A 13,782-nucleotide genomic window follows, 5' to 3' on the forward strand; every position below is an offset into this window, starting at 1 on the left:
GTTGTTCGTGATGTAGAACGTGGGTGGACATTATGCAAATGTGTTACTTCATGACGTGTGGCAGTAACAAAAAAAAGATTCGAATTCCTGACGACTCGTTCAGGCAAATGTGAACCGACTTTTTTTTTTGATAAACAATAACTTTATTTATCGTGCACTGTCGGCTTCACAACTTCGCAGAATATCATATTTGAAAAGGCATAATAGGAGCACTTTAAAACATTTCATACACAAAGACCATGGCTCAAATATTTTAATTCAAATTGCACTGCAACAACTACAGTATTTAGAATATATATGAAAGTCAATAGAGTACATAAGAACATATGTACAAGACTAAATCCTCAACAGAAAAATATTTACAATGTGACAAAACAGCTCACAAAGTAAAATTATTGACAGAACAGTAACCATATCCAACAGGAAAACAATCTAGTACATTTTACATTGACAGGAATTTAATAGTGAAAATTTAATCAATTACAATGACCTCATTGCTTTTGTCACAAAGCTGGATGTTTGATTCCAGCACCTGAACAATGTGAGCTGCAGAGGGTCTTTTATGAGGGTTTTCCTCTGTACAAAGACAGAAGAGTTCCACCATCCTCTGATAAGCTCCTCCAAGAGTGACGGCGTCCAAAGCCGGCCGAGTTCCCAGTCTCTCGTAATATGCATCCTCATCAAAATCATCCTCATCAAAGGAGTTATCTAAGAAAAATAAAACCGACGTAAGGCACTTAAAAATCATGAAAACCGCAAAAAAACAATTCACTATAAGTTAAGGATAACATTATAGTAACTTTACCATCATCATCATCCCCCTCAGTGTCCAGCATCTCCAGGTGAGGAACAGAAAGCGTCATCATTTCCCACAGCGTGAGTCCATACGCAAAGATATCAGCTTTGTCTGTGATAACTCCATCCTCCAAAGCTTCCTTAGGCTTCCACGGCTCCGTCCCAATGTAGTGGGCCTTTGGATCACTCACTGAAAAAAGATAGATTTGAAATAACACTATAACCCTATAAAGCCTACGGTACCAAATTTGTTACACAAACTTCTAATAGCTCTGAATAATCAACATTAACAAACAGGGCTTGGTTTTGACACAAATTTCATAATTCGATTCTGATTCACAAGCTTACGATTTGATTCAGTATTGATTATTTTAGATAAATATAAAGGTACATGTCAAATTTTCAAGGAAAAAAACACTAATGCTATAAAATATACATGACAGTCCACTGGTACTACATTACTATGATACTGAAGGTTATAATAAACTAATTTGTATACAAATGCTTAAATTACAAGTTTTTATAAACATTTAAATGTTGGCTTCTCATTTAAACAAACACTGAAAAACAGTTAAAAAAAATTCTAAAAAAAAAGTTATATGGTGCATATATTTATGCAAAATGCTCCTCTCTAGAGTTTTTCTAGCTAACTAACAAATTTATAGTCACCAAGTATGTTTTTACTGAGGTAAACGTGGCATTATGTGACATTGTTTACAATATATTATATTGATGTCTTTGCGTCAAACACAGATTGAGCGATTAGATGAGACAGGAAACAGATTTCGATAAGTTGTACTCTTTTAACATACACTAAAGATTTTTGTGTTTGTTTTTTTTAATTTTTTTTATTTAAGTCTCTTCTGTTCACCAAGCCTGCATTTACTTAATCCAAAGTACAGCAAAAACAGTAAAATTTAGAAATATTCTTACTACTTACCACAAAACCAGTCTTAAGTAGCATGGGTATTGTGTAGTAACAGCCAAAAATACATTGTATGGGTCAGAATTAGAGATGCACGATATTGGATTTTTGCCGATATCCGATATGCCGATATTTTTTCATCTCATTTTGGCCGATACCGATACCGATATATATCATTTTATTTGGAAAGTTAGTTTTTAACAATAACTTATTCGTTAGGATTAAATAAATAGTAATGAGTGGTTTACATTCAATCCCTTCTTTTTCATCAGTAGACTAGCATTATTTATGATCTGAATTTTGTAAATTAAGTTCACTTTTGCTATGTTATAAGCCGAACTTCGGATGCTTTCACTTTCGAATTCGCAATCTGAATACAACATTTCAAAACGAAAACAGAAAAGTAGAACTAAACTGGGTGACTGTGAGGGTGCTTTGCGGGACATGAACAGGACATAATTCATTGCTACAATTTCTTAATTCGTTCCTATGATTTATTAATTTATTAATTTGTAAAATGAGGGAACGAATTAATATGTAGTATTAATGAATTGTTAATTTATTCCCACGAAATATTTTATTTCCCACCCGCAATTTATCACAGTAAGAGATACGAAAACATGGATTAAAAGTGAGTGACAAGAAAATAAACCTAAGAAATTAAAGGGTGAGACGGTGAGGATTTGGGAAAATAAAAATATTAAGTTATGTGGCAATTCGTGACCAACTGGCAAAACAGTACACTTTTTTTGCACAAGAATACCAACATGTTTACCTTCTCTGGTTTAACAAGCGGTCTTTTACCCTACTCGAAAACCAAATCCTCCGTCCGCCATCGTTTCCAGAATAGTCGCGTCCTTTTTGCCGTCACCACCTGGCTCGTGCTGACACTACAAATACAAACCAGGCTCTACACCCGAAGCGCTCACAACGAAAACTACTCTTTGCGTGATCAGTGAAATCCTGAATATGCCACGGCTTTGTAACTCTGTAACCCGCGCTGTATGGAGCAGTGCGACCACTTCAAATTTTAACTTGCACATTTAAAAAAAAAAAAAAATTGACAGTTTTGATCATTCTAGAGCCCTGCAATACAAAGGCATTCAACATGGAAAGAAAGTAATAGAAATGTAGTCACTAAGTCATGTTTAATTATAATTTCTAATTATTTTATACGGTGCACTGCGCTCTGACAGGGCTGCGGGACACGAACATAATTATTTCCTACAACTTGTTAATTCGTTCCTACGTTTTATTAATTTATTAATTTGTAAAATAAGGGAACGAATTAAAAAGTCGTATTAACGAATTCTTAATTTATTGCCACGAAATCTTTTATTTCCCACACGTAGTTTACCCGCATAAATGATCCGACAACATGGATTAAAAGTAAATGACAAGAAAACAAACCTGCGAAATTAAAGGGTGAGACGGTGATGATTTGTGAAAAGAAACTATAAATATTATTAAGTTTGTGGCAATTCGTGACCAACCGGGAAAACAGGACACACAGCCGCTTATGGCTTTAAATGTATTGGCTCGAACTGCATGAATCCAAAAGTATGGTCGCTACTAACATTTGCCTGCTAACCAATTATTTAACTTATAAAGAATGCTTTGTACCTCACTTGTGTCATATTCACGAAAAATGTTTCATATGAGCAACAGTGTGTTTTGCCGTTGCGCCGCCGAAGAAAGAGAATTCACTGACCGCGCGCCGTAATTACTTTTTATTTTAAATGCAGATCATGTCATGTGCAAACACAGCCATTGGGTTTCAAAATACAACAAAGAGCACCATAAAACCATTTAAAATGTGCATTTAGCGATCTAGTGACTGGATATGAAACAGGCAACAGTAAATTATCCCAAATGGAACAACGGCGCGCTTTCTCCTATAGCCGCTGCTGCCACTGCACGTGCTATTGCTATGCATCATTCTGTATGTGTATTCTCAGTTTAAATGCAGCGATACAAAACAGTGAATCTACTCCTCATTCAGTCAAAACTTTGCTTCAAGAATGAGCCACACTGCTGACGTGATCTAATCCCTAGCACACCCTTAGCACATGTGAGTTAACATATTCATCTTATCGGCAAAACATATCGGCATAATTTTTCATATCGGGCCGATGCCGATATTTACATTTGAAGTCATTATCGGCCGATTCCGATATCAGTCCGATAATATCGTGCATCCCTAGTCAGAATTACCAATTTTTTCTTTAATGCCAAAAATCATTAGGATATTAAGAAAAGATCATGTTCCATGAAGATATTTTGGAATTTTCTACCGTAAATATATCAAAACTTAATTTTTGATTAGTAGTATGCATTGCTAAGAACTTAATTTGGACAACTTTAAAGGTGATTTTCTCAATATTTTCTTTTTTTTGCACCCTCAGATTCCATATTTTATATAAAATAAAATATGGAATAAAAATTGACCCTTTTAAAATGTAATTTATTCCTGTGATTCAAAAAAAAAAAAAAAAATCCAATGTTACAAAAGCTTTTTACTTCAGATAAATGCTAATCTTTGGATCTTTCTATTCACCAAATAATCTTGGAAAAAATGTACTAAACTGTTTTAAATATTGATAATAATAACAATAAATGTTTTTTGAACAGCAAATCAGCATATTAGACTGATTTCTGAGGGATCATGTGACACTGAAGACTTAATGATGCTGGAAATTTTGCTTTGATCACAGGAATAAATTACATTTTAAATATATTAAATTAGAAAACAGTTATTTTAAATAGTATATAATATTATATAATAATAATAATTCGAAATTGTACTGTTTTGCTGTATTTTGGATCAAATAAATGCAGGCCTGGTGAGCAGAAGAGACTTCTTTAAAAAACATTAAAAATCTTACTGTTCAAAAACATTTGACTGGTAGTGTATATATAAAACAATAAAATAAAATGAAGAAACATGATCAAAGTGAGGTGGGGGGGGGGGTCTTTTCATACCCTGCATGTTTTCATCCAGTGGCAGTGACACACCAACATCACAGATTTTGATGCTTTCGAAATCCCCCTTGATGACAACGTTGCATGACTTCATGTCTCCATGCAAAAGTTTTTTCTCATTGTGCAGGTACTGAAAAACATAGAAGCAGAAGCCTTAGATTATGTAGCAACAACAACATTTAAAGTAGGAAAATTGTAAAAATTTGATATTATAACCACACCTGTAAACCACGTGCAACATGAAGAGCCACTTTTTCAATAGTGGCCACTGGAAATGCCTGTAGACCTTCCTCTCTTCTCCTCTCAATGAGATCATTCAGAGACTGCTCTCCACCGTACTCCATCGCTAAACACTTCGAGCCATCCTTTGCTGTGGTAAAAGCTCTGAAGCCTTAAAAACAGGAAAAAAAAGTCATTTTATAAGACTTTTTTCTTATAATATTTAGATTTACCATTATATTATAATGTAATATTTTAAAGAAATCATTACCAACGATATTGGGGTGGTGCAGGTCTTTTAAGATCTTTGCCTCTTCGCTCAGACGCTTCTGATAAATGGTCATCTGACTTTTTGCACACTTGCTGTTGATCTTCTTAATGGCCCATGGTGAATGAGTTTGCTTGCCCATCCTGATGTAAACAGTGGCAAAAAGTTATTTCAACTTTTCATTACACTATAGACAGTACAAACAAGCATCAAATATATACCTGTTCATGAGATAGACATTAACTCCAGTCCCACAGCCAAGCTTCTTCATGAAAGGAGAGGCAGGAATGGTGACTGGGGTTCCACACCCACTGCCTGATAACAGTACATTGAAGTTACATTTATTTAATACATCTAACACACACACACACACACACACACACGTTTTTGTAAATTGTGGGGACTTTCCATAGACTTCTATAGATTTTATACTGACCAAACGATATTGTCTATCCCCTAACCCAACCCTAACCCTAAACCTAGCCCTCACAGAAAACATGTTTGCATCGTTACACTTTCAGATAAACATCATTTACTATTTTTAATCATTTTTTAAAATTTCAAAAAAATTTCAGGTTTTACTATCCTTGTGGGGACATTTGGTCCCCACAATGTAGCAAAAACAAGTACACACACACACACGTTTGTTTTTGTGAATTGTGGGGACTTTCCATAGACTTCTATAGATTTTATACTGACCAAACCATATTGTCTATCCCCTAACCCAACCCTAACCCTAAACCTAGCCCTCACAGAAAACATGTTTGCATCGTTACACTTTCAGATAAACATCATTTACTATTTTTAATCATTTTTCAAAAATTTCAGGTTTTACTATCCTTGTGGGGACATTTGGTCCCCACAATGTAGCAAAAACAAGTACACACACACGACCACATTTTGATCAAGATGGGATGTTAAAACATCGTGATGATGAGAAAGTCAATGTAACGTGTAGCTAGATACATTGTAATCATAGTATCAGACGTTAAAGATCACTTTACCTGGACTTTTCACTTTTGCAGGCTTGCAAGGCGTTTTAAAGGCACTAGGTGATTCTTTGTTGGCCTCCATTTCTCTAAAGTAAACAATAAAAGACCATCATATTTTTGTTTACATTTTCACAGTGCGTAATACAAAACGACACACGTTACAAACAAGTTTTATCGCGTTATACACAAGCGACTACGCTAAATATCAACTCATAATGCGTACTATGACTTATGTAATATAAACAATATATACATTATATAAAAATCATAAATTAGATAACGTACGTACTGCAGAGCTGCTTAAAGACGCGGTCGTATTTGAAAATCACCGGTTAGTTTGACGTCAAACGTACGTAAAGCTACAGTATCCGTAGAGGGACAAAACTGACTGCGTACGTTTTCGTTTCTTTTCTTTAGTTCCTTCCACTGATCTATAATAGAGACCATTATAATATATAATAGATATATAATATAATACAGTATAACACATCAGTGATTCCTTCTCATTCTCCATTACTCAGCATGTGTTAAGCGCTTTAAAACACTGCTAAAACATTTTTAAATACTAAATAGATACGTTAAAATATAATAACATATTGTATGATTACGAATAATTACAATACACTTATAGTCATGTTTCGCTGGATATTATTTGATATTATTAGGGTTATTATTATTAGGTAAAACTAAAACAGTTGAAATATTTGTTAAAATCAAGGTAAAATAAAATATAAATATTAAATTAAAACTAATAAAATGAAATAAGTTTCAGATGAAGCACTAAACTTGCTACCTGGAAATAAATAAAAACTGAGCTAAATCTAAAAGAGCAATAAATTAAACCGAAATAGTTGTGTTAAAATAAATAAATTAAGCAATTAACCAAAATTAAAACGAAAAATGACTAATAAACAATAATTCAAAACAATCATAAAAACTATTGTAGTATACAGATATTATTAAAATAAAATGCTCTTTTAAACAACGAGACGCCTTTTATTGCAGAAGGGTTTTCCCGTTTCTTCGAGTGTCAAAAGTGGAAAAAATAACACACATTTAATGTAAACTACTGTGATATATATTTTTAGACACATAGGCTGTTTGATGTGCATACATTTATGCTCTATTAGTCATTATATAATATTTGTTAGTTCGTTTTACTCAAAAAAAGAAAATAAAAAATAAAAATAAATAAATAAATAAAACAGCAAGACTTACTGTTCACTAGATGGCGTCGTGTAAGCATGGGAGTTGCTTCAAGAGCCATTTGTTTTTTTGCAAACAATATTTCTTAAATGTTCTGTTATGCCAAAGGCAAGTCTAGATAACCAAGTGGCCCTTGTCCAAGCATACTTTTATTTTCTATTTGTGCTTCACTGCAGGCTGCCATATTTCAAGCTTTTGTGTTGAAGCTCAGCTGGGCAGAGTGAGAGGCAGATAGAGGAAGAAAGAGAGAGAGGAAAACCCACTTATAGGGAAAGAAATCAACTCCAGTCCGATTAAGTAAAGATATGCAAATCCAAGATTTAAATGTGCTGATTAAAAAAAAAAGAAAAAAAAAAAGATCAGAGGAGAAGCATGTTCCATAAAACTGCAGTGACCCAAATGCATTAAATTCCTATTCAAAATGTATACCTAAATATAAAATAATTGTCATGCTGGGATATTGCATGTTTGAGGAAGAAATCATCTGTTAATCTAAAGAACAATCTGCATGGAATTATCTAAGAATAGGAACATAAAACAAAAAAAATGCTTTATGAAAAGTCATGTGATCACAAAACACAACATCTTTTTTGCACATGGCTTCAAGCATGACATTAACTTTTTATACGTTTGGCTCTGAGGGCTTGTGCTATATTGTCTGGCAAATTGTCTTTCATGCTATGCCGTGAGCAAAAAACAAAGAAGATAATACTCCATGCTGTGCCATCTATTATAACTGAGAAATTATAACAAAAGCACCTGGTACTCATGAGAACTTTATTTGCTTTTACTTGATCATTGTCAGGCAAAGATGATTTTAAATGGAAGAAAGCCATGGGGAGTGTACATGAATATATCCTATATGGTAAAAAATGTTGCTCAGTGGTTTAATGTAACAATAGAGCTCTAAAGTTGAGTTCATTCAATTCTGGTTTACATTTATTCATTAAAGAGATACTTTTCTGACTGGGAATAATAAATGCTACAAACAAACCAATAAATTAGGTTGTAAAAGGCACATTTGGATGCATTATTCTGCCATTAAATTAGCAGTTCACCCTGAAATCAAAAATTGCTTAAATTTTATTCTCAGGACATCCAAGATGTAGACATTTTACAAACATGAACTGGAGTGGTGTGTATTACTTGTGGATTATTGTGATGTTTTTATCAGCTGTTTGGACTCTCATTCTGACGGCACCCATTCACTGCAGAGGATCCACTGGTGAACAAGTGATGTAACGAAATAAACTCATTTACATCTTAAATGGCTTGTGTGAAAGCAACTGATGTACTCTAATTTTTGCAGTATTAGAAATACCTTTCTTTATGTTTTGCATTTTCAGTAGTCTAACAATCCCTAAAGAACTGGTGTTAGTGGTGGTCTGCATTTGCTGGTAGGAATGCACTCAAATGCATCAAACATTGCATTTGGTGAAGTCACTAACACAAGCTCAATAGATACTGACTTTAACTCCTTCCTTGCCAGCATTTTTGAAAAAAAAAATTTCCAGCCACCGCATTTTTGTTCATATTCACTAAAATTTAATGGCCTCCAGTATGAATATCTGAACATGCAATACATCGAAATAAGCAGAGCCTCTACTTATAAATAAAACAAAACAAAAAGTTTTATTCTAGCTTCAAGCTTTCTTTATTTTAATTAATGTCCCGGAAAATTCCGTGTTTGGCCGGAAACGTCTCATAAATAACGAAAAATTCTGTGTTCGGCAGGGAAAGAGTTAATTTAATGCAGGGGTTCTGAACCGTGTGAGTACTCAGATTTTTAAAACTGAAGTGTAAGTAAAAGTAAACAAAACCAAACACTACACTATACTTTGATTATTTGTTCTGATGTGATCAGATCCCCAAAAGTCTTTTTCGTGTCTCTCGATTTCATGCTCTCAACAGACAATATTCCACAACACAAAACACATTATGGAGGCTCAAACCACTTATCCTTGTTGCAAGTGAATTTGTTTTTAAAATAGTCAAGGTTCTATTTTCTTCAACCTTGCAAAAGTTGGTTTATGAGAACGAGTGCATGTGGCATAACCTGTCAATTTTTGACATCTGTCTAATTTGGCAAAATACCACCTTTTTTCATGAGTGGGTGCGGCCATTTGTAAATTTTATGGGTTTAGCTTCCTGTCTCATCCGCGTCCAGCTATTTTTAGCTAATTGATATTGCAAATTAACATATTATAATATGAACACACTTTGTAGTGCAAACACTTTGACAATTTACTGCACTTTGTTATTCTTCTCGTTATTTCCCTATAGTGGACAATGAACCGGAAGTCTCGCCCATAAGCTTACTTCCGTGTTGAAGAAAAAGGCGGACAGGAAGCATTTTTTTCTTCTTTTTTAAGACTTGGTTTAAATATTTTCTGCTTTTACCTTTGCATGATTATATGGTTGTTATATGGTTAGTTGCATTTTATTATTTGGATAAAATACTGTTTTCCCCCATTGTCCGAACAGACTTGCAACTTATTTCTTCGTCGTGATGCACCAATTGTGAATCACTGATTGCACACTTTCCTCAAGCTAAAGCAGATAATACACAAAGATCAGAATTTTGACGTAAAATAAATTTAAATTAATTCTGCATACTACATGCAAATGGGAAAATCAATACCTCCTATTCAAGACTTGCATTCGTAGACAAAACACAGAAAATATACAAGCACAGACACTGCGTGCATAGAAACATAAATAATCATTCAAAATAGAAACAATCCACTTAGTTTAAAGGGATGGTCCACCCAAAAATTTAAATTCTGTCATTGTTTACCCTCATGTTGTTCCAAACCTGTATGACTTTCTCTTATTATGTTTGACTTCCATTTGTTGTCTATATAATGGAAGTCAATGGGACCTGAAACTGTTTGGTTCCCAACATTCTTCAAAATATAATCTTTTATGCTCCACAGAACAGAGAAAGTCACACAGGTTTAAAACGATATGAAAATATGAAGTAAATCATGGCTGAATTGTCATTTTTGAAAGCTCTATTAAAATATTTGTTTTTTCCCCTCAAAGTCATTTCAAACTGATCCTAAAATAAAAGGATCTTTTATTTTAAGTCAATAAATTGGCACATCTGTTATTGGGTGTTCCTTAACATCATATACTCCCTCTAATGTACAAACAGACTATACCTTTTTATAAAAAATAAATGTTTTTCATAAAATCATGTTCGGGAGAGAAAAGGCAAACATTGTTCACACCATCAGTTCAACAATACTTAACATGCACTTCTGTCTATCGGTAACCCAATCGTCAAGGACTTTGAACCTCCATGTTGTCAAGTAAAGTGTCTTTCTTAAAGAAATTTAAGGTGCGAATGGATCTCCAGACCCCTACGTAACTATCGCTCAGAGATTGTCTCGTAGGATCATCTGTTGGGATCCCTGGTCTTTCTAATTCTATGGACTCTGCCACTTTATTCTCGCGAATGGGACCTTCGTCAACTGACGCAGTCAGGCTGCCATTGGGAACGTTTTCCAGATCATTCGGAAGAGTTTCCGTATCTCCATCAGGCTTGGCTGGTTCCACATAAGGCTCTCCTGGAAGTTCTTCATCCTTAGCGGACCCGTCCATATCCTGGTAGGTTAACTTCTTTTTGGTTTCGTAATACTTCACCACACAGTAGGTGATGGAGCCGACGGTGTTAACCACCACGCCTGCCACGAACAGTTTGGTTGGCATCACGTCACTAAAGGCCAGCATGCCTACAGTAATAGTAGCTATACTCTTGACCACCCCCACAAAGCTGGTGGTGACGGCCGAGTTGATATAGGTACAGTGCAGTGTGGTGAAGTTCATCGCACAGCCGATGAGGATGCAGGTACAGAAGATGCCCGTGATATACGGGTTCTTCCAACCTTCATATGTCCACATGTCAATGGCGTCCATACTTACAATGGAACAGATGAAGAGAATAGGAGACGCCACCACTGCAATGGTGTACTGGGCCGTGAGCGGCCCATAATCGCTGTCTGCACTTGCTTTTTGGATGAGCACCAAGTAGGAGGCGTGGACGATCACAGCTAAAATGCCAGTCACGTAGCCGAAAGGGTCACCTGTTAGATCTCCAGCACCTGCACGAAAACAGAGACGCAGTGCAAAGTTAAAGAGACTGCGTCATACCTGATTTATGATCATTAATAAATAAAACTCTGTATGAGAAGCATATTACAAAATATCAGAAACAGCACAAGATTAAATATCATACAATGGACAAAAGAAGTTATTTGCATTTGCTTTCATTTTCAGAAGCAGTTCAAAACACGTTATTAAAATACTGTTGCTATAATAATTTTAGGAACATTAGTATAATATAATCACATGGACACTACTTGAAAAACTAAACGACAAGTAGTAGGATATAGAAAAAGAAGGAGTTCTACAGCGTTATCAAACCGGGGCAAGTTGTCACAATAGCTGTATTTTTGGTTTTGTCTAGTCCAAAACCTCCTTAAATTAGAATAATCTTAACGAATTTTGTAATCAAAACTAAGTTAAAAAAAAAAATCTAAAATATGTTGTAGTTGTTTAAAAAGACGAGTCAACAATATAATGAAGTTTTATCTCAAATGCTAAACGGCTTTTATAAACGTCAAAATGATGCTGTCGTGGTATTTACATGTTTTATTTTACATGATTGTTTTACTGTTTAAATTTAGCTGAAAACCTTTTAGGCTGTTCAATGACAGGTTCCGCTGTGACAACATGCCCCACTAGAAAATTGATTTTTTTTCTGGGAATAGAGATGGAAATGTTCAAAGTTTTTTTCTTGTAGCCAAGATTTTAACACAGAAGAACTTAAAGAAGATAAACTGATAAATATGAACCTAAACTGATAAATATACTGGAGTGAAAAGTATGATAACTCACTACAAAGAAATATTATTAACAAATTAACCAAAATATTCTTACCAGCCAGTGCTGCTCCTCCAGTGGTGATGAGAACTGCTGTAATTACCCCAGCTGATGGGATCCCATTCTTCAGCACACACACTCCAATCCCCAACGTTACCAAGGGCAAGCATCGCTTGAACACAACATACATGGGCAAACTCAGTCCCCTGAGAGACCAGAGGGTTAATGTGGACTGCAAAGTTGCCAAAATACATACACTCGCAAAAACTTTGACTAACTGGAGGCTGAAGGGAGGTATATCTATTTTGCCCAGTCTCTCAGCACCTCTAATGTGAGAGCCGCAGTGCCGCTGGTCAGACACTGAATTAAAGTCAGATACGTGAAGCTATAGGTCGTGATGAGGAATTTTAACAAAATATTCAGCGATCCCGAAAAAAATCCATGCGCAACGGCCACCGAAATGCCCAGCAGACGTCCTTTGCAAACTTCCATGTCTTTCCTCGTAGACTGTGGGGGTTCCCGGCGTCTCCGTATTACGCACTGAGCTCTGGGTCCACTGCTGAATATTCACGTCCACTCTCCTCTTGTGCGTAATTCACGCAACACAAGCGCTGGCGCTGAACGCTGCTGAATGAATGCGACACGCGCCGCAGCTCGGACGGTCTCTTCTCTTTCTTTGTACAGTGATTGAATTGGAGTCAACCGCAGCCAATCCATTTACTTTGATCTACTTTACACTTTTGTTTCTCCTCCGAGGTGGTTCACAGTTAGCTATAAACAATACAAGATGTGCGCAATTTATAGTCTGTAATCCAACAGTGCAAGTTTTTAAATCTCCAAAATAAAACTGTATCTATACAGTTCGCGTTGCAAAAGTTTGTGTTTACAATTTCAAAGGCTTCATATCAGTTCTGGTGATTCAAGGTCGTTTGGTTCACAAAAACACAAGCTACTGGAAAATCATTGACAGCCACTAACATTATCATTTAGGCTTATGAATGCATAATATATTGTGTATATATATATCAGAAATCTATGCTATAATATGCTAAAAGTTATTATAAAATGATATATTTCACAATATTTACTGTTTTACTGTATTTTGATCAAATTAATGCAGCCTTGGTGAGCATAAAAGACTTCTTTCAAAAACTTAATTATTCAAAACATTTGACTATATTAATATCTAATATACCATGCATTTTTCTGTTTGTGCTTTTGCCATGTATGTTTTTTATTTTTATTTTAATACACTACCAGTCGTTTTTTAACAGTAAGATTTTAAATGTTCTTAAAGAAGTCTCGTCGGTTCACCAAGCCTGTATTTATTTGATTCAACGTACAGGAAACACAGTACAATTTTGAAATATTTTTACTATATAAAATAACTGTTTTCTATTTGAATATATTTTAAAATGTAATTTATTCCTGTGATTTCAAAACTGAATTTTTAGCATCATTACTCCAGACACATCTTTCAGAAATCATTCTAATATTCTGATTTTCTG

General features: G+C 34.9%; 2 protein-coding genes across 3 annotated transcripts; both read right to left on the minus strand.

The window, feature by feature from the left end:
* Positions 1–184: 184 nt before the first annotated feature.
* Positions 185–6,551, minus strand: pbk (PDZ binding kinase). Of its 2 annotated transcripts, none has more exons than XM_051139513.1 (8): positions 6,471–6,551; positions 6,194–6,267; positions 5,411–5,504; positions 5,193–5,332; positions 4,924–5,093; positions 4,703–4,832; positions 806–985; positions 185–708 (listed from the first exon to the last, which is right to left on the minus strand). In XM_051139513.1, exons 2-8 carry the CDS (start codon positions 6,261–6,263, stop codon positions 473–475), a joined length of 1,020 nt encoding a protein of 339 aa, XP_050995470.1. In that variant the 5' UTR covers positions 6,264–6,267; positions 6,471–6,551; the 3' UTR covers positions 185–472. The 2 variants fall into 2 exon arrangements, with proteins under 2 accessions (XP_050995470.1, XP_050995472.1); XM_051139515.1 differs by having other exon boundaries at positions 6,467–6,551.
* A 1,625-nt stretch (positions 6,552–8,176) lies between these two features.
* LOC127182584 (solute carrier family 35 member D3) lies at positions 8,177–13,163 on the minus strand. Its single transcript, XM_051137908.1, is given in 3 exon segments — positions 8,177–11,493; positions 12,332–12,592; positions 12,595–13,163. Coding segments are annotated over 3 exon segments (1,254 nt in total). The 5' UTR covers positions 12,767–13,163; the 3' UTR covers positions 8,177–10,672.
* Positions 13,164–13,782: the final 619 nt, after the last annotated feature.

Source organism: Labeo rohita, chromosome 20 (assembly GCF_022985175.1).
Source record: "Labeo rohita strain BAU-BD-2019 chromosome 20, IGBB_LRoh.1.0, whole genome shotgun sequence".
In the NCBI taxonomy this organism is placed as follows: Eukaryota; Metazoa; Chordata; class Actinopteri; order Cypriniformes; family Cyprinidae; genus Labeo; species Labeo rohita.